This window comes from Uloborus diversus, chromosome 7 (genome assembly GCF_026930045.1).
Source record: "Uloborus diversus isolate 005 chromosome 7, Udiv.v.3.1, whole genome shotgun sequence".
Taxonomy (NCBI): Eukaryota; Metazoa; Arthropoda; class Arachnida; order Araneae; family Uloboridae; genus Uloborus; species Uloborus diversus.
Window position 1 is genome coordinate 153,334,966 of NC_072737.1, and position 22,193 is coordinate 153,357,158.

Consider the following 22,193-nt stretch of genomic DNA (forward strand, 5'->3'; position numbering starts at 1 on the left):
TGCACACTTATATTTTTTACATTACGAGTAAGTGCTTCAATAAGGCTGTGGCATTCATGTAGACGTTTTGTGCTCATTTCTAAAAATTAGCAAGTTTGAGATTAAATAGTGCTATTCTCTTCGTAAACAAGGTCATGAAAATTTTTATTGAAGTCATGAAAAAGTCCTGGAAAAGTCATGGAATTTTTTCATCCAAATAGAGTATGAACCCTGTATTAAGAACCCAAAAGTGATCCAAAACTACGTGTTAGAAAGGGTTTACCTCAGACAAAGGGGTCCCAAAATACATTGCAAGGAACCTCCAAATGTGCAAATCTGCCACCACATATTTTGAGCTGAGGCAGAATTGCGAGCAAATAACAAACAGATTGTGCTCAGATGTTGCAATGAGCTGTTGGCTATTTGCGTGCAAAAGACTGGTTGTTTGCACACAAATATCTGTAAAGACTGGTCTTTTGTAAAAGTTGCCGAAAAACTTCTATTCCTTTTTATATGCAGATAGTTTAATCTTCATTTGTTACATTAACAATGGCATTACATTTCATTTTTCAGATGCATTTTAGATATTTTCATATTTAGCTGCGTTTTTTTTAGCTGCGTATATAATATTATCAGTATGCTAACAGTGCTTTTTTGATTCTTGATCTAATTTAAAATCAAGTGCTAAATTTCATTGGTGTTACATTACATATTAATAATCATATAGATTTATTTTCTTATGAAATAATCCCTAACTTATCAACACAACATATTTTTTTATATTTAGTTATCTTTTTTATATTTTATCTGTAAAAGATATAAAATCCCTTATGTGTGCATACGATGTTTGTTTGACATTTTTACTTTTTAATCACAAGATATGACATAAATATGTCAGTTGTTGCTGTTAAACTCCTCCTCCCAATATATCTTAATGTTTACTTTGTCAGTTTTAACTGCATAAAATCAATTTACAGGGACATGCTGGAAAAAGTTAACAAATTTGAAGAAAGATTACTCAATAACAATTTAGAAAAAAATCCAATGGATTCTCCACTAAAACTGAATAAATTACAACCTCTTGCTGAAAACAGTGGTGCCAGTAAATTGCTGCAAATGGTAATGTATGTTTCATCATGTATATTTTTTTTTTCTTAATAAATATAAATATGCTTGCATAAATTGGTTTTCAGAAGAAAAAAAAAATAATGTAAAATTCATTTTTGAATAGTTCTTTGAGCTAAATTTTACAAGTCATTTAAACTAAAAATTTTCTGCTGTAAAAAATGTATCAATTTAGTTTCAAGTCTTTTTGTTTATTTTTTGAATGTATTTTTGAAAAATGTACTGTGTTGTGCAGTATGGCATATTTTGACTCTTAAGTTGAGGTCTGACCTCGGAAATGTTTATTTCTTCTTGGGGAGTTACATAAAATTGCATCAATAGCACTTTCTCCTCTGACTGAACTTCTTGAGAAGAAATTACCACTTGAAGTTACCAGAGTGAAGCAATGTTAGTTATAACATTACAGAAGTTTATAAAACTCTCAAAACTTTTAAAAGATACTAATCCAATTTAGACATCATCTAATAATGTTATTTTTTATCACTTGTGTAACTATTTTCTAGCTTTGCAATTAAAATTAGTGGCAATTAAAATTAGCTATTCTTACCATTTAAATACAAGTCATCAAAGAAAAAAAGGTTTCTTTTCAATCTTTTTTTCCTTGATTTCTTTTGCATTATTTTGCTTTCATTGACTAACAACAATGCAAGCTTTTAAAGCTTAGCTCATCAACTCCTTCAATTTTTTTTAAAGCTTGAGCTGTCAGTTTTCTACTGAACAAATATTTTAGCCCAGTCATATTAGGGGTTTCACCTCGGAATGCCAGATAAGAAGCTGTAAATTCGTATATACATTTATTTTGCGATTCTAAATGCTGTCTCAAAGGTCTCATAAAATCTCCTGTACGCGTCATTAGATATTCAAGGTGAAAAGTCACAAAAATCAGTTTTTTGCAAATATCTCGCTTCCTGTAGGCTTAATGTTATAAACATGTATTTTAAATATTGTTGAGCATAAAATTCTCTACAACTTTTGTACAAAACTTTTTTTTTTATACCCTTAACTGATTTTGAGATAGAGAGCAGAGAGTGCGCAGATTTGCATTGTTTGTACATTTACATAATTTACATTGTTTTATTACTTATTATATCTTATTTATTATTTTTCATTCATCAAATGTATATACTTGATTAATATATATTTGTTTTCTATTGGTTTAACCATATTTGCATTATACATGTTATAGAGGATGAAATTACTTATAATTTTTGTTGCAAACATTTTTTTGATAACGGGTTAATGGTTTACTATTCCGCCTAGATAGCGGAAAATAGAAAAATCGCCCATTTCTTCTTCTCACAATTTTTAATTTAAATTTTATTGGTTGCTTTAGAAGCTGCTCTAAATATAAAGACATAAGGATCAATTGCAATTTTTTAGTGTTTTAATCAAGAAACGATATATTTATTTTATTTCATCCTTTTCAGCGCAAACCAACCTTATAGTAATACTCTTTAGAATTAAAAAAAAACATTTTTTATATTTTATTAATCATTTGTTTTGAATTTAGTTGTATACTTTAAAATGGTTCAAAAAAAGGGGGGGGGGGTTAAGTTTTGTTCTATTTTTAATCATGTTTTCCGTCTCAGGTTTAATCATTTTAAAGGGACATAAAATTAGTATTGCAAAACTTATTTACAGCGTTTATTTGCATGAGAGTTATGGCATACCCCCCCCCCCCCTGCTCCTTTCAGGACTGGTCGTTTTGAAAGATCTCAGGGCTGAACATCTTTCCCAGTCCATCCCTGGGCAGATGTTCTTATCATTGAAACAGCTTTTGAAGAAGAAGAATAAAAACATCAAAGGACTGCCGTCATAATAGGGCAAGATATAGATTTATTCATCATTTTAATTGGGCGCACTCAGTCACACCAACAAGAAGTTTTCTTTAAGAAAGCTGACAAAAGAAATGTTAAAACTCAAAAACACTCAAGATAAATAAATACCTTTGTGCTGAAAAGTAAAGTACAAAATAACACGTCAAAAAGCAAATTGCAGATTACTGCAGACATGTGTTTTGGCGTTACAAAAAACGTCATTTTTTAAAAAAAAAACCTTTTTCTTCCAAAAATTTTGATAAATATCCTCGTTTAAAAAACACATTTTATTTCTGCACGCGTTTAGTGGCTGTGGCACAATGTTTGCACTGTTTAAAAAAGAGAAAAAAACTTTCATTAGAATATTAGAGAAACTTACCAATTTGATTCAACTATAGCTGAAGTATTTCAACAAGAAAACTGCCCTGTGCAGACATTATGTAAAAATGGAGTACGCATCTTGTTGGCAATATATAAGGCTAAAAATCAGGACAATATCGATCATTTTTGTAACACACAATTCGTCAAGTAAACAAAGCTCAATAAACCTATGCAGTTGTTCAGTCTTCGACGTATATATTATTAAATTCAAATTTGGTTAGAGAACGATTTAGAACCCCATAAATAGCGCTGGATTCTGTGAAATGTATTCCCGAAACCGATTAAGACAATATTACCACCAACTATAGATGAGTTAGTCAATACAATATTTTGCAACTACAGGACTGGTTGTGGTTAACACTGTGGATACAGGAAATCAGGGTTGCAAATGTTCTTCAGTTTGTGGTCAGTGTAATGAGCAAGCATGCTTCAATGCTTCACCGTATATCAGAGCGATCTTGATGAAGATAGTACCTTTGACCCCAAAGTTCTTGAAGATCTTAGCACCTAGAGTTCTGCAAATTAGCTTAAAACATGGGAAAAGGTGCTTTTTATTCCAAACTCGTAACGCGTTTTTAATCTGATTATTTCAGGGATGAAAGTCTTCTGCAGTTCCACGATTTTCCAGTTTTGTATTTTTTTCGTTTCCCGGCCGCCAAGCATTTTCAAGCGATCAGGATTTTTGCTGACTCACGTGTTCTTTCTAAGGTAGAAAGAAGAAAGGAACTTTGTTTCCGTGGGTGGGGAGGGAAAAAGACTCGAGAATGACGTAGAAAGCATCAGCGTTTATGCATTTTGAAATCCGATTGCATCCGCTTCCATAACACTCGCTCATTTTTGTGTACTATGCCATCCTATCACTTAAACCATTATAACTTTGTATAGATCATTATTTTCAATTGTTGTATGTATTTTATTTTTTGCTGAAGACTTGTATGCTCTTTTTTTTTCCACGCCCATTTCACAGCCACTTTCTAGCGATCCACGCAAATACCTCCCTTCTGCTCTGACCTTCCCATCAGGATTCTTGCTGAGGCACACGTTCTATCTTGAGTAGAAAAAAGTAAGGAACTTTTTGCTGTTGGTGAAAAGGGTGAAATAATGGAGGGGAAAATGCTTGAGAGTGATGGTGGGTGCAATCGTTAGATGTAGCTTTTGAAATCCGATTGCATCTGCTTCTGTAACACTCTTATTTCTATCTGCTATGCCATTTTACTGCTTAGACATTAATACCTTTTTGTAGAATAATATTTTCAACCCTTCTTATACTTTATTTTATTTTTATTTTTTATGAAGACTGCCACGCCCATTCAAAAATGTTTATCCTATTCCATCCGAGTTAATTTAAGCCAACATTATTCTTCAAATCTAGTTTCAATGCTTATCAGGCTTACCAAAGATGACTCTTGAAGATCTTAATAAATTTAAATTTATTTTAAACATACTGTGCTATTTCATTATGACAGACATTTAAATATGGGTAATTAAAGATGCTTATGTTCTCAAACATGACAGTGTTTAAAACTTTTTATCAATTTAAAAATAATCATTTTTATGCTAGTGCTTAAAATGACCATCAAAGCTCAAAAAGTTTTAGATTGGGTTTATTTTTTTAATGATTTTTATAGAATATACCCAGCTGCTCCGCAAAACTTCAAAATGCTCTTCAAATTGTTTCTTCAAGGTTTAGCCACACTGATAATGTCATTTTGTAATTAAGGTGTCCAATGATTCAGCTTGTATTAAGTGTTTAATTATATGGAAGTTTTATAGCATTAGATGTCACATTATAAAGTTTTAATTTCACCTGATTTGTGGGCTATGGGAAATTGAAAGTGGTAAATGGCATTGATATATGTGTCAAAATCTTAAATAAATGCAAGCTTATTTTATTTATTCATTTGTTAGCATTTCTACTAGTAAAAAAAAAAAAAAAAAAAAACATTTATCTATTAATATTTAAAAGACAGTATAGTATCAATATAAATTTGTGTAATATATATATATATATATATATATATATATATATATATATTCAAATTTTAAGTCTTGCAATTTTTCCTCTTTTTTGACTTGGGGCTGTTTTTATCCCTGTTCTTTCTCATTGATGATTTAAATCTTTGCGAATCAAATAAGATTGCGAAGTTATCTTCACTGGTTGGTGAGCAACAACAAGCAGGGGGCGGAGTCCCTAGTTTCTAAAAAATATATGTATAATAATAAAAATTTTCTTTCTTAATTTTTTTTCCAACTGCAAAGTGCAATTTGTATATGTTAGAATATTATTAAAATGTAATGAAAATATTTCATTGAACAATTTTTTAATTACTAGAATAAGTAAGTGTTATTAGAAAAATATATATTTGATTAATGAAAAATAATAAATATGGTGTAGTAAGTAATAGAAAATGTAAATGATTCATAATTATAAAAATTTTGAAGACATACAGACTTAAACAGCATATTGTTAATGGGGACTAACGGTTGACCTTGAATTTTGCTGAAAATGCATAAGCTCTGCACGCTCTTTGACCTCTATCTCAAAATAGGTTAATGGTATAAAAAATGTTTTATACAAAAGTTGTAGAGAATTTTATGCTCTGCAATATTTAGAATACATATTTGTAACATAAAACCTGTAGGATAATTGCAAGAACCTGATTTTTGTGACCTTTGACCTTGAATATCTTATGACGTAGACACGAGATTTTATGAGACTTTAGAAACAGCATTTAAAATCCCAAAATAAAGGTGTATACAAATTTACAGCTTCTTATCTCGCATTTCAAGGTTGACCCCTTTTTTTGACTAAAATGACTGGACTATTTCCTTTTTATTTCGAACTTTACATTAATTCAGTGCAACTTTTTGTACAAAAAGGAAAAGAAAGATGAAAGTAAATGCATTCTCAAAATGCATTTGAGACATACACGTTGTTGGGGGGAGGCGGGGGGGGGGGGGCAGACCTTCTAAGATAACATTTTTATACATGGCTCCACTAATATCAATTTGTTATTCTTTGTGCACTGATTAGATATTTCCATAAAATGCTGTTTAATTCTACTCCTCTGCATCATCCTCTGCATAGAGCAGCATCATTATTAGCCGTTATACAAATTGTATGTTTAAATATTAGTGTCTTGTAGTATATTATTTATTACTCTTTTTTTTTAAAGCAATACCCATTTGTCCTATCCGTTGATCCCATTAATCTATTTGAGGAACAAATTTATTTCATTTCAGTATCCTTTTCTTTTCATTTTAGGAAATTGATAGGCTCAAAGAAGATAACAACAAATTGTCTGACAAATTGAAAGAAATGGAGAAGCAAGTATGAAATTTTTGTTTAAAAATTAGTTTTGAAGTTCATGAAGATTATTGAAATTTTCTCCCCTGTTCAATAATTTTTTAACTGTTTTCATTTGGTTTCTGCAAAAGTCACTATTAAAAATGAAGAGAAAAAAATAGTCACTTCAACAAATTTTTAAAAACAGAATTTTCTTTAAAATTCATTGAAAAGTACCTTTTTCACCTCATATTTTGTAACAGCTTTTGAAAGATTTGTTTTTTATGCAATATGGAATTGAAGCCTCAGATGTTGTTTTGAAAAGTCTCCCCCCCATCCCCTTTTATATTGGAGCATTATTATTTTTTAATTTGTTTTTAATTTTTGTTCAAATGAAAATTCCCTATTTATTTTTCAATATACTGGTATTGTTTTCTATGCAGGAAAAGCATCATGACTACTAAGGAGTGAACAACCTTGGAAATAAAGACTCTTCCATAGTTTTTTTACCTAGTCTCTTAATCTAATTCATACATAAACTTCATGCGTTTGAAAGCACTTGTAAATAAAAATTGTTAGTTTGTTTATGCTTACTTTTAATGAACCCTTATTTTGTACAAGTGCAATAATAGTTTCATAATTACTAAAACATAAGATAACAATGATCTGACTTCAAATATTCAATCTGTTTAAAATATAAGCTCTACATTCAAATATCTTTGCATTTATTGAGCAATCACAATTGCTTATTGCTTTCACCTGACTGTTTTGATGTCCTATGACTTTATTCCCCCCTCCCCCCCACCCTTTGCAGCATTACCATCGACGGTCTCCTCACGGTGCTGCTCCTATAGCGAAAGCCGTCTCCAGGTTGCATCCATATCCTACACACACACGCGCATACATACTCAACTACACACACACAAACATATACACACATACACCTACGCACACACACACAAACACATACACACACAAACACTTACACACACATATACCTACACACACAAACACGTACACACATTCATACACACTACTACCCACACACTTATGCCTGCACACAAACACAAACACACATACACATACCCTCTATACACAAGCACACATACCTCCCCACATACAAACACACACGTCTACATACACACACACGTGATCGCGAAAAACATAATTTGAATTCAAGATGTCAAAATTCAAATTAATTTTTCTTTTTTCAAATTGTTTTTTTTTAATTCCTAATGTGTACTAAATGTCATTACTTCATTTCCAAAGTTTCGTACTGGTAAATTATAAAGCAACTTTTATTACACAACAATTTTAATGCAGCATAATAATAAATTAAAGCATTGTCTGTGATTGTTATTTTAGAAACTGTGTTCGCACTTCTATAAATCTAAACTTGTTCCATAGATGAAAATGAATTAAAAACTTTTTTTAAAGAGGTTTTTCCTGAAGCACCATTCATAACATATGAAAATATTTAATTTTTTTCAGACAGTTGAAATCCTGGAAAAAAAGTCTTTACTAGCTGAAAGCTTGGCGCAAGCTCAGAAAGATTTGCAGGAGTGGAAGGAAAAAAAGGTGAATTGTTTTTAAATAATTACACAATTTAAATTTTATTCCAAAAAGAAAAAAAAAAAGAAAAGAAAAGAAAACTGCCCATTTCAGAGGGTAAAACTGTTTTGAGGGACAAAAATAATGACTTTACTGGCCAAAATTTGTAATATACTGACCAATACTGACTAAATACTGACCAAATACTGACTAAAATTTAAAAACTTAATAAACTTCAAAGTAACAAAAAAGGGTATCATACTTAGTGAAATAGACACTAGCTGTATTTGTAATGTGTAGCAACATAATGTAAAGCTTATTTGGTACAAATTTTGACTGAAAGTTGTGAGGTTAATTCATATATTTAATAAATAATGAATTAACTTTTCTGAAATGAGGAAAATAAATTAAAAGATCTTGCAACTTAAATTATTCAGAGCAGTGTTTCATTCAGTTTTTTTCTTTGAAAACTCACTGGAAAACACAACTTTAAAAAAAAAAAATATCAGAAAAATGAATAAATTGTGCATTTAAACCTGTTAATTTTTAGTTCAAAAAATATTTTAGTAAATACAGAACACATTTAAAAGATTGTTTTAATTACTAATCAGCAAATATTTTTGCATGTACAGGGTGCAATAGAAAAGTAACCAAACTTTTGCTTGTACAACAATTTTATTGAATGTTTTGACAAATGCACTTAATATTCTTTGAAATGCATCCCTTGGGTTTTGATACACCGGTATAGCAGCGGTCCTCCCACTGTCAAAGCATTTTTTAAACGCGTCTTCAGGGATAGCATTAAGATTGTTGGTTACACTTTTTAGAATGCCCGCTATCGACTGGAAACATCTTCCCTTCAGTTTTTTTTAGATGAGCGGGAACAAAAAAAACGTCTGGGGGAGACATGTCTCTGTTGAAAGGGGGTTGGGGAAGCACTGCGATGCCATGTTTGGCCAGATAGGAGGTGCAGATAAACGCTGTGTCAGGTGCAGATGAACTCTGTGCACCCTGTACAGAAACTAAGTTTACTTATACTGAAAGAACTTATGATGAAAGTTGAAGGCAGCAAATAAAGATAATAATTTAAACATAACAATTTTTTTCTCATCTTGAAGTTTTACTAAATGTAGTTGTCATGTATAACTTATTGCTTTGATATTATCTTCATCTAACCTTACACATTGGACAAAAAATAGGAAATTTTTTCTAAGGGATGCTTTCAATGATGATAAAATGCAGAGTATTACAACTATGTAGAGCAGAATTAATAGTTGTATAGATTTACAGATAAAAAATTCAGACAATGCTCTTTTGCATTAAAACGAGATCATATATAGTCTAATAAATCTGCAAATAAATTGGAAAATACTAGTTTATGTACACAGAGGAGTTTAGTAAGACCTCATTTGGAGTATGCTGTTCAGTTTTGGTCTCCTTATCTCAGGAAAGATATTTCTGTATTGGAAAGGGTTCAAAGAAGGGTTATTAGACTAGTAAGGGGACTTTCAAACTTAGACTATGATAACAGACTAAGTAGGCTTAATATGTATAACCTGGAGCACAGGAGAGTCAGAGGGGACATGATTCAGTTGTTTAAATTTATCAAAATGAAAGACGTAAATGGGTTAAGTTTTTGCACAGCAAACAGGACGAGGGGTCATTGGTTTAAGCTATTCGACTCAGGCTAACCTGGAAATTAGGAAAAATTATTTCTTTAGTAGGGTGTTGTGGGCACTTGGAACAGTTTATCGGAAGAGGCGGTAACAAGCAAGGGGGTGGATAGCTTTAAGAGAGCCATTGATCTTCATTGGGGATCCGACTAGGGCCTGCCTAGTTGGGCCCAGAGTCTGTTGCTGGTCATCACATTTGTATTTGTATAATACTGACTTGTACTGACTTTGACTGACCAGTTTCATGCCCTGCATTTCCCCCCCCCCCCCCAGAAACATTTCTATTAGTAGTTACAATGCATATCAAATCCCCTGTGGTTATCTTTTATTTCTTTACAAGCTGTTTATTTATTTATTTATTTATTTATTTATTTATTTTGCTGGCAGTTTGAACAACATTTCAAGTTTAGTCTTTTAAAAAGTTATAGAACTGATTATTTTTCAATGCAACTAAAATCGCATATCTTGAATGATCTAATTTAAAACATGTATAAAATTTGATTTTAAAAAATGTTGTTGTTTAGTTATATTAATTAAAGCAATATGTACAATTGAATTTTGTAAAAATTGGAAAAAAACAAAACTTTTGACCCGGGGAAAATAAAAAAAGTTAAAATATTTTTCCGCAAATGATGTAATTTAACTTCTTTCTGTATACAAGTTTCCATTCACAAAAACATTACAAAAATACTCTCCATTTACAAATAATGAGAGGAAAGGGCGTTATCAAAATGGGTGTAGCAACTAAAATGTATAAAATTAATTGAAATTCTGTGAACTGACACTAAGGTTCTATTTTGCTTTCTGTTTAGGCTGACATTGTGGAAATGGATTTAAAGCATTTAGAAACTGAAATGCTTCAAGTTAAGAAAGAATTGGAAACGGTATGTTGCATTCCATATCTGCATTCTCTTTCATTTGAAACTGTTATATTAAATGAAACTCTTATAACTTCATCCAAGGGCCTAGAATATTTAAGACATTTTTGTCAAGTGACACTACGGGATGGATTATATTTACTGTTTATGGGTGACTGAAGGGACTGAAATTTTTTTTTTTGTTATAAAAGACTTGTCACTATAATCAAGCTTACTATAGACAAAATCTACTGTTTATAGTAAGCCTTCTGAAAAGGGGGAGGGGTTTTTTGCCCACTGAATTGAATAACTTTGTTTCAATTTCATTTTAGCCTTGTATTTAAATTAGTGAGCTTAAATTTTTAAACGAGTGTTTTTTTTTTTTTTTTTTTTGTTTTTTTTTTAGACAGTGTGTGAAAGTGCTTTTACTCAACAACATTTAGAATGTGATCTTGTTCAAACTAAGGAGAGATTGTTAGAAGTACAATCTCAGTTACAATTAGCTGAGAAGGTAAAACTTTTGATTTTGAAATATTAGTTGATATTTTTCATTATTTGAGCAATTGCCTGAAACATGATTATACATAATTAATAGTTGAATTTGATACATATTATTGTGCTTAGGTTTGTTTTTGTAGTATGCATTTATATTTTTAGAAAATATTTATTTTAAGCAAATTTTATTGTCAATTTTTTCCCCAAAAGCAGAAAAACTTATTCATTTCATTTGAAAAAAAAAAAAGTAATTTTTATGTGTGTGCAGTTTTTTTTTTTTCCTCTCTCTTCCAAACTTTCTTAAAATTGTTGAATAGAGGATAAATTAAAGTATTTTATGCCTAATGACAGAAGATTATTACATCCACTGAAAGCGGTTAAATAAGAAAAATTATTGATTTTTTTTATTTTGTTTTATTATGGATGTGATAAAACAGGTCTTAGGCTTAACTGACCTTTCCTTTGTTTAGTTTGTAGTTATATTTATAGGACAAATCACACGTGCTGATAGTAAGGAAGTACAAAAAAAAAAAAAGCAAAATCAAGTATGGCAAATTGTTATGTGTTTCTGCAAAAGGATAGCATTGATATTGCAAAAATTAGACCTAAAACTACTGGAAGATTCGATTGAAGAATTCTATTCAACAACATCATGTTGAAATATGAAAATAATTAGCTTGAGGTAATATTTCCATGTAAGTTTATTGTAGATACTTCTTTAATAAATCTAGTAAATTAAAATCTTTTTTGAAAAATGGCCCATTTTACCCTCTCATGAGGTTAGACTCAACACTTTTGTGGGCTAATATTTGTTCTGTTCCACCTTGTTGCTTTTCTTGGATACCTTTTCATCCAAAAGCTCACACTTCCTAGCATTGAAAAATTGATTCTGCGAAGCCCTGAAACACGTTTCTGCAATCAGTTTGCTAATTTGTTTTTGATTACAATGTTTAATATTATTACAATATTTTAGTGCTTCATTTTATATGCAGCATTGCTCCAGTACACTATAGATCAAAATACAAATTGTCTTTAAATGTGTTCAATAAGTTTTTAAAGAAATGACGTGTGAAAAAAGATAGATTTATTGTTGTGAATCAGCATTACATAAAAATAACAACATACAATGCAGCTGAAAGCAATTGTAGAGTTGTATATCCGAATTCGGTCGACAAAAAGACATCAGATGCCCGGTATCCGTCAAAATTCAGTCTATCCCTAATTTTTTTATTTTTTTTTTTGTTATTATTATCTACGATTTGTAGTTCACTACATGTTTCAAATGTTGAAGATGAATTGAAGTTTTAATAAAAACTATGCTTCATTATAATTGTGTTCTTCCATATTCTTGATAACTTTACTTTTTAATCTGAAATAAAAGGGGTGTTCAAATGTAAAGGTACTAAACGATACTGTGGATCTAAATGGGGACTTTATTTGATGTATGCACCACGGGCCTGAGCACCACGATCCCTCTGATTAACTAACCAAAGAATTCCTTGTTCGGGGAACTTCTGTGGCCGTGACGAGACACGGTCCCTTCACGGTGTCATCGAGTTTGTCGTCCGAGTTAAAGCACTTTCCTTTCAAAAGCTTTTTCGAAGAATCAAACACATGTGAATCACAGGGTGACATGTCTGGGGTGTAGGGCAGCTGGTCAAGTTGCTGCTACTTGAATTTGACCAGTATCGCCTGGGTGACCCTGTAGACATGTGGACACATGTCATCACGAGGCAGAACCAATCTTTGTGAGCAGCCTCGGTCTTTTGTTCTTGATGAACCTGCATAGGCTTTGGAGTATCTCACAGTATACTATAAGAGTTAATGGTTTTTCTGTGCTCAAAGAATTCAACAAGTAGTAGCGGCAACAAAGAAATTAAACAAGTATGCTCTAATGCACTGCTGCATCAATTGGATGGCGCTCTTTATAAGAGCCTCGAATCTTTCTGCGCATGCAGAGTGACCACACATACTCCGGATACTCCAATCTTATCCTTAGATGTCTTGCTTCGTTTTCCCATAGAGACGTACACAAATATGTTAACGATTACATTTTTGTGACATTTGGTACCTTTTCATTTGGACACCCCTACATGGGTGGATTTACAGGGGGCAGAGGGGGGCAATGCCCCCCCCCCTCCAGTTTTGGGAGGACTTTATGTTGTAACAACACAGCATCCAAAAATTTAAAAAAAAAATCATTTTTTTTTTTTTTTGAATAGTTCAGAAGAGCAGGGGTGGATTTATGGGGGGGCGGGGCAAAGGGGATAATGCTCCCAGTTTTGGGAGGAGTTTATATAGTAACAACTTATCTTCTAAAATCTTATAACAAAAAAAATCATGATTTTTTCTTTTTTGAATAGGAAATTAAAGTTTATTTTTTCTTTTAAACTTAAAATAGCCGTTTCTTGCAAAGTTTGAACAACACTGTACAACTGTATAATTTACTACTCAATTTTAGAGACTGGAAAGTGCAAATTATTGATAGGTTCTAAAATCCCTGAAAAGAATTAGTGCAGTGCAATCTACCAGGGCTCTTGAGCCAAAAAACCCAATCTAACTAACCAAACCTTGAAAATAATTAGACAAGTCTTTGAAACTCCTAAGCAAAGTGTGCTTCAATTTTATTTCTTATCAAGTGTATAAATTAAGAATTTTTCAAATGGGTAGAATGTTACTCTCTTGATACCTATTCTCTAAGTCTGTGCACCATTTCTTTTAAAGTATTATAGTATTAACTTGCATCACAAAACACTTTTAAAGCGTAAAACTTAAAAATTATTTGCCTATTATTTCCAATTAACCCTTATAAGACTTCAAAATGCAGAATTTTATATCCATTTTAGATCATTTCCTCCGGGGAAGTAACCCCCGGGCCCCCTAAAACTAAAGATATTCTATATCCCACTTAAAAGGGAGCACTGCGTCACTCTCTTAATACCAGCCCCCTCTCTTTTAAGGTCAATTTAAAAAGGACAGCATGATTACACACACTAATGAAAACGACACATAAAAAAGTAAAGAATGGCCTTATGCATCACAGAAAACAGACAAAGACATGGGAGAGGGGGGGGAGGGCAATTAAAAATGTTGCTCCAAGAAAAAAAAATCCTGCCCCCCCCCCCCCCCCAGGAACTCAGTCCTAAATCCGCCTATACACCCCTAACAATTTATGTTCTTTTTCTCAAATTGAAAACTTGTTGTATATTTAACTTTGAAGTTTAATGCTTATCTAATTGTCTTTCTAGGAATTAGAATTGAAGTTTAGTCAAACAGGGGCATTTAAAAATATGAAGCAGATGCTATCGTCAAAAAATGAGCAGATAAAATCCCTAAGACAACGCCTTCAGAAGTAATTAGGACTTTTTCTTTTAACACTGTTAAAATAGTTTCAAAAACAGTTTTAGCTTCCATTAGGAAAGCAGCTCCACAACTAAATTGCAGTGGAGTTAGTACATATTTTTTCTTTTAATCAGGGTTCGTACGGGTCATGGAAATCCTGGAAAGTCATGGAAAAAAATTAAACGAATTTCAGACCTGGAAAAGTCATGGAAAATTAATATTTTCGTAAAAGTCATGGAAATTTATTTCAAGTCATGGAAAAATGTCTTGGGCAGTAAGAAAGCAACAATTGCTAAAAGATCTCTAGAAATATTGAGTGATTTAGTAATATTGCATATAAATTGAACGATCTCAAAAACAAATCCGAGTTTTGGAATCCAATTTCATCCGCTTCTGTAACAGCCGCTCACCTTTTCTTTTTGTGATGTGATTTTACTACTGGGGCATTACTAATTTTGAACCCATCATTATTTTCAGTACCTCTTATATTTTATATTCTGTAGTATTGGACTCGCACTTTCTTGATTTTGCCACTCCCCTCAAAAAGTGTAATTCAATTGCATCCGAGTCCGTTTTGACTACTTGTAAAAAGTTCATTATTAAATTTATCGGAATGTCTCTTGATATGTTGAAGGTTTAAAAATGAAGACTTTAGTCAGGAAGTAGAACATGGAAAAGGGGGAATTCTAATAGTCTAAAACAGTAGTACCCAACATGTAGCTCGCAAAACCGATCCTTTTAGCCAGCTGAAATATCTGGTTTGGAAAAATGAATTAAATGCAAAAAGTTGCTTTATTTTAATGAATGAATGTGCTGACCAGTTACATGAGTGATTAGATGCACTATTGACATCAAAGGGCAATGTTTTTATGAAGTAAATTTATTATTTTAAACTTATTCAATTTTTATCCCATTCATTACTATTCTGCCCTATTTAATAAATAATTATTAGACATTTAAACATCAGTGTATCGCATTCATTATATTTTTATTTTACTTGACTTTATGTGATGAAGACAAATAAGAATAATTTATTACTTTCAGTAGTATGCACTGATATTTTCTCAGTCACAAGTAAGTGCTCCTATGAGGTAATGGCACTCATGTAAAAGTTTTTCTAATGCCCATTTCCGAAAAAATTGGCAAATTTGACATAAAATAGTATTATTCTCTTCGTATAACAAGGTCATGAAAATTTTTATGAAGTCATGAAAAAGTCTTGGAAAAGTCATGGAATTTTTTCATCCAAATTGAGTATGAACCCTGTTTAATGAAAAAATTTTTCAAAATTGCAAAAATACTTAGTTTTTTAATGCTTTTTGTTTGTTTATTTTTTATTTCATGTTATAATTTTGTTAAAATCATGATCTCTTTAATTATGTCTAAAGCATTAAAAATTTCATCTTTGTGCAATCCTAATTTTGTGTACCCAAAATAACAAATTCTTTAATCATTAAAACTTGACGATTTTTGAGCATAAGAAATATTACCTTTTTTTTAACTAAAGTTCTGTTGACAGAAGATTCAGAAAATTTCATCACACTTAGAGCATCGTGGTGTAATGCTTAAATTGCTCTTTTAAATGCTGTTTAGGATAATAGACATTTGTCATAATTATGCTGCCTTCTGTAGAGCACAATCTATCTGAGCGTTTTCATCGATATGCATGATTGACATTTCTCAGGAAATGATGAACAGAATCAAATAAAATGTGAGCAAGCAGCAGCGGGATAATGTCGGGACCAATAACACAAGAGGGTAGAGCAATCAAATGACTTTTTTTCCCCCTTTCTTTTTTATTATTTGTGACTGATATATTCAAGAAGTAATACATGGATTCAGACAAAATTTGGTCTACAGGTATATCTTAAAGGGCGAGTTGCTTATTTGTTTTTAGCTTCAATCATCCCAAAAGGATGGCACACTGAATTACTTTCCATGTTTTATATGACTGCTATATCTCAAAAAGTAATGCAAAGATTCATACAGAAGTTTGGTATACAAGTGAAACTAAATGAAAGCTGCCCTTATTTCTGTTCTAAGTTGAATTTCGTCATTGTTTACAAGAGTCAGTGTAATTAAATAAACAATGAAAAATAGACTTAATTTAAATATATCACTCAAGACAGAGAGAAGTTGAGCAAGATATCAATAAAGTCTAAATTAGCCATATATTCCTCTCAATTTTTGTAGCACTTTAACTAACAGGGGGTGTGAAATAAAAACTGAGTTTGCATTCTTATGAAATTTTTGTAGTAAAAATTCACTAATTAAATGCAACAATTTTTTCTGAGAACAACTTATTTGTTTATTATTATTATCAATGTTATTTTCTTTTTAAACTACCAAACTATTAGAACTGAAACTATTAATTTTTGAAACCCATTTTAAAAATAAATCTAAGTCAAAATTGCTCTGAATAATCTCATTGATATCAATTATTTCACCCTACATTGATGAAATTTTTTCTTTTCCGTTTTATGTTGGAAATGTGATTTAGCTGACAAGTACTACTTTGCGAGCATGAAAGTATCCTCTTGAAAACCTTCAATAAAATAGCTGGCCTGAAATTATCCCTTGATGTTCCACTTTCATGGATGTTGAGATTTGAAAACATTTGTCATCGCATAGAGTAGTTTTTCCAAAATCTCAATGAAAGACACCTGTTTTAGCAGTTACAGATTTCAGTGATTTCAAAAGATTTGACGGTGAACATTGACTTAAAGAAATTGAAAGATTGACGTAATTGCAGAATTTTACTCATAAGAGATGAGAGTTCACACAGCAATAATCTGTCATCTCTGTTAAACTTTTGTTTTACTGTCCCAAAATCCCATTCGCAACTGCAAACAAAAGTCTGGAGCAGTCTTGTAAAACGGAAAAAGTTTCCAGTCCAGAAAAGTTTCATAACAGTTTTGATCTTACTTTGACCAGCATTTATATTTCACTGAAAGCATACAGTTTTTTTTTTTTTAATTCCTAGAGTTATGTTAATAAATCCATGAGCAAATTCAAATTTTATTCTGATGCTTTTCTACCTTACTTATACTCTGGCTCATGATTTCGAATTTTTACAGGGAGGGGGGAGAGGAGGATAACGGGCAGAAAACCGATGCAAATTTCATAGGATAGCAATAAAAACCCCTCCGACTTATATAAAAAAAAATAAAAGTCAGGACAATCCCACCTGACCCCTTAAATGACTGACCTGCCGCTACCTTAATAATGCTAGAGTGCATGAGTTATTTGGTTGTTCTTCATTACACCAAAAAATCCAAACTGCCTATAATGTTGCCATATTCACATTGCGCCTTACTATTCTTTCATTCGCGTTAAGCAGAAGCGGCATAAGTCCAGGACTTATGCCCTTTCTGCATTAAACGAATCTTCGATTTTCTTTAAATATTTCATGTCATTTTCTCCCCCGGTGTAGGAATAGTCTGCAGATTTTTTCAAGAACCTGCTTTGCATGTCGCAGCATCGTCCTGTTTCTGCTATGGGGTTCTTTTATAACAATTTGGATTAGAAGCTACTGCTTAGAAATTGATTCTTCCTTGGCTTAACATCAGCATCATGTAGCCTATCTACCAGCACAGCTCTCTAACAAAACAGTTCTTTAGATCACTTCCTCTTCCCTGCAGTTCTGTGTATTGACTCTAGTAATACAATATCGTGTATGCTTATAAGGTTTTTGTGAACCGAACTTTCTCCCGGAACAAATTTATTTGCCCCACTGTACCAGTAGTTTTCCCGCTGTACCAGTAGCAGTTTTGAACAGATACACACTTAACTATAGAATCTGCAAATGAAATGCAAATATGCAAAAAATTATTTAAGAATGCTTACCCACAAAGCTTTTTCCTCCAACTAAAGCACTGATTACATTTATTATTTTCAAATGGGGTCATTTCCAAAATTTTAAAAGTACTTTTTTCTGGAAGAGCATGCTTAAAAATATAGGATCTGACCATTTTTTAAATAATTTGTTCAAGTTTAATATTTTTAAAGAATTCGTTAAATCGGTGCACTTTAATTGTTTACGTTTTTGTAGTGTGACATCACAAATGATGAAATGCCATTCATTGTTGCTATTCCTGGAGAAAAATATTTAATTCGCATCTTTACTCACATGTATTGGCAACGATATGGTTGAAAGCAAGCATAGAGTGCAATATTTAATTTGCCTCTTGATTGTCATAATGTGGAAACGTGGTAGAATGATGTGCCAAATTGCATCATTTGTGACGTCATAAAGACCATGCCTTGTTTTCAAAATCGGACATTTAAAAAAATGAATTAAATATAATTGTTTGGAAAATGAAAGTATTTTCTGGGTCCATGTTATTTTTTTACTCATTCTATCAATTTCAGTGACGAAAAGCAATACTTTTGACTGAAGGAAACAACCCTCATTGTCTCAAATTTATTTTCATGAAAAGTAATTTTTTTCTTCTCATTTACTGTTTTCTCTTTTGTTTACAGAACTCATACATTGAAAAGCATTTTATTTTTGTATTCTGAACAATTTTTGAAACATTTTCCCGCTTGTAAGTCGACCCCCTAACTTTAAACCTTATTTTTTGTGTTAAATTTCTGTACTTGAATGCGAGTATATACAGTATTTATGTATCACTGAAATTTATGACTAAGAGAACTCATAAATGTCCTTTTCAATTTTAATCCCTTATGTCTCTTTTTTCTGAAACATTTAAGAGTTTAAGGTCATATGACTAAGCCGATAAACTTGATTGGGTGGTACACTTTCTTTTGTCCAGTTTAACTATGCACTCTGGAGCCCTTCAGCATTGGTTGACAATTGAAATATGGTAAAATCACTCGTTCAGGAAGTTATAATCACCAAAATGATAGACTACCATAAGTTTTACATTTGCCAAAAAAGATTTTTCATAAATTCATTAGCATTCATTTGCAAGAGCAGTCTTTAATGCCTGACATTTATTTAACTTAATCTCATCTAATAATTTCCCTGTATTTATTTTGTGAAACTATTGGGTTGGTTCCTAAAACATTAGGCAATTTCTTGGAAGTACTTTTGTTACTGGTTTTAAAAAGAGAACTCATATATATATATTATGTCTCAAAATATTTGCAGACACTTTGCATTTGTGATGAAAAATTGATATCTGTCATTAAACATAAAATATTTCATCATGAATTACTAACAATATGACACGGAATGTTTTAAAATATATCCTCTAATTTTATTCAATATAGTTTCAGTTGAATTATAAAAGTAAAATTGTACACAAACGGTATTTTTTCTTGTTGTAAAAGTAATAACAATTGTAAAGTTGCTAATAAACATAACATTGTTTTCATTGAGTAAAATAGGACAATGTGTATACCAGTACAAATAAAATCAATTAAAGAGAGTTAAAAACTCAGCAAACAGCTATTTCAAGGCACTTGTTAGAGCTTTACTGAGTTTCTAACTCTTTTCAATTACTTTTATTTCATACTGGTGTACACGTTGACGTATTTTACTCATTTCTTAATACGAAGTTTTATTACTGCTTTTTTGCATATTGTTTTCAAATTGTAATTTTGTTAATATCTTTGAATATTAGAAATTACATATTTTTTATTAATGTGGTACTTATAAATGTCATGTGCATGAATTTAATTCTTTTGCCAACATTATTTTCATCAATGTTGGTACTCATTTGTTGATATTTGAATGATGAAATATTGCAAATTTCAATTGTATTTTACATTTGCTGAATATTTGCATCATTTTTGTTTATTTATTACTAATTTTTTTATAGGTATGAAGAAAGTGACCAGGATAACTGAATTAGAAATGATAATGCTTGACAGTGAAGATACACAAACAGCACCTATTTTTTGACACATATCAAATATCTAGTCCATACAAATTCTTAAAATATATAATTGTTATATTTCTTAGTGAGATTTTTTTTTTTTTTTGCATCTTTTACATTGCACAAAATGTAGAAAACTATTTTGATTGCAAAATATGTATTTAATATATATCAATAAATTATATATATCTATTAAAAATGATTTATGTTGATAGTTTATGTATTTTGCATGACTTTAAAAACACATTTTGAATAAAAATCTACATGTTGGGTTAAATACAAGGTGTTTCAAAAAGAATGACCCGATTTGAACTGCAGTTTTGTATGTTTGAAAAGTCACTTTCATATTCGTGGTCTTTAGTAATATATTTTGCTCTTTAACTCGGGGCTTAAATTGAGTTGAGTCTAAGATTTTCCATTAAAATCAAAACCCTTTTGTAAATAAGAAAAAGAAACATGCGAATCGAAAAGACGTAACTATGGCAACTACAAATAAAACTTCAATAATTTTAATGAAGATGAGATTATTTGAACTTAAACTTTTAACAGCTTGTAACTTTTTTTCCTTTGGAGATAGAAGCTTAGTTTTTAGACCATAGGTTGAGTTAGATCTCGAGTAAAAAAAGCTGCGCTTTCCAGTGGTGTCAAAAGGAAAACTGTGAGACAATTCCTTCGCTTTTTACTAATAGATTTAATGAAGGAAGTAGTGTCTAAATTTCAGCTAAATCTAGAAATGTTCGAGCTAAAAACATAAATAACTCCTGCCGTATTTAAGTTAGAGCATTGAAACAAATTGCATAGAAAAATTCTACCCTTTCCAACAATATATGTTTAATATTAATATGTTCAAGTAATTTTTCACCCCTTTAATAGGCAATAATCGGCAATTTACACAAAATTTGAACTTAAAAAATTAATTGCAAAAAAATTAAAAAATAAATAAAAAATTCAAATTTTAAAAATTAAACCTCAGGTGAACACACCTGGGGCTCGAAGTAATTTTGTGCTAAATTTCAAGGCTGTAGGTGCTATGGGGTCTCCTGGACACAGGTCCGCCACAGATTTCCTTCCAGAATTTCTTTGAAACCTTACTTTTATCAAAATCTTTATCTTTACTAATAATAAAGCTCAAAGTCTCTCTGTTAGGAAGCCTGGATCTCTATGGCGCTCATAGCGCCTAAACGTTTGGCCGATTTTCATGAAATTTGGCATAAAGTTAGTTTGTAGTATGGGGGTGTGTACCTCGAAGCGATTTTGTTCTTTTTCTATTCCAATTTTAAGAACATTTTCATAAGCAAAATTATCATAAGATGGACAAGTAAATTACCAAGTTATCATAATGTGGAATCGCAGCATGAGCAAGCCAATTGTCGAGAAATTCACCGTACATTATTTGTAAATATACAGGTGAACCAAAAGACCTTTTAATTTTCTACTACGGGCAAAGCCGTGCGGGTATCACTAGTTTTACCATAAAGAGATAATAATTGAACTCATTCCTAGACAGGAGAATGACATTAAACCTGGGGACAAAGTTTAAAACGATGTAGGTTGATGATTTAAATAATTTTAATTTATTTAAAGAATGTTATTTTACACCTTTAAGTCTGCTTAATTTTATACTACAAATTGAATTTTGGAATGTTGATATAATTTTTTTAAATAATTTAAGTCCATTTGAAAAACGGATGGAGACATGCCAAAAGCGTGACTTTCTGGCTATTTAAAAATTTTTGTAGAAAAATCTAAATGAGTTATTGTTTTAATATGATTAGAATAACATCAGATAAGAAAAAAATGAAAATACTTTCTGAGTTAAACAATTTTTGTGTTAGGCTACTGGG

General features: G+C 31.2%; 1 protein-coding gene across 1 annotated transcript in view; it reads left to right on the forward strand.

Annotated features, from left to right (window-relative positions):
- LOC129225509 (leucine zipper transcription factor-like protein 1) overlaps positions 1–20,551 on the forward strand; it is a 48,796-nt gene extending 28,245 nt beyond the window's left edge. Inside the window, exons 4-10 of the mRNA XM_054859938.1 lie at positions 957–1,098; positions 6,568–6,633; positions 8,080–8,166; positions 10,625–10,696; positions 11,076–11,180; positions 14,413–14,516; positions 20,293–20,551. Of these exons, the coding sequence (XP_054715913.1) occupies positions 957–1,098; positions 6,568–6,633; positions 8,080–8,166; positions 10,625–10,696; positions 11,076–11,180; positions 14,413–14,516; positions 20,293–20,320 (604 nt within the window). The 3' untranslated portion in view covers positions 20,321–20,551. The remainder of the gene's footprint in view (positions 1–956; positions 1,099–6,567; positions 6,634–8,079; positions 8,167–10,624; positions 10,697–11,075; positions 11,181–14,412; positions 14,517–20,292) is intronic.
- Positions 20,552–22,193: the final 1,642 nt, after the last annotated feature.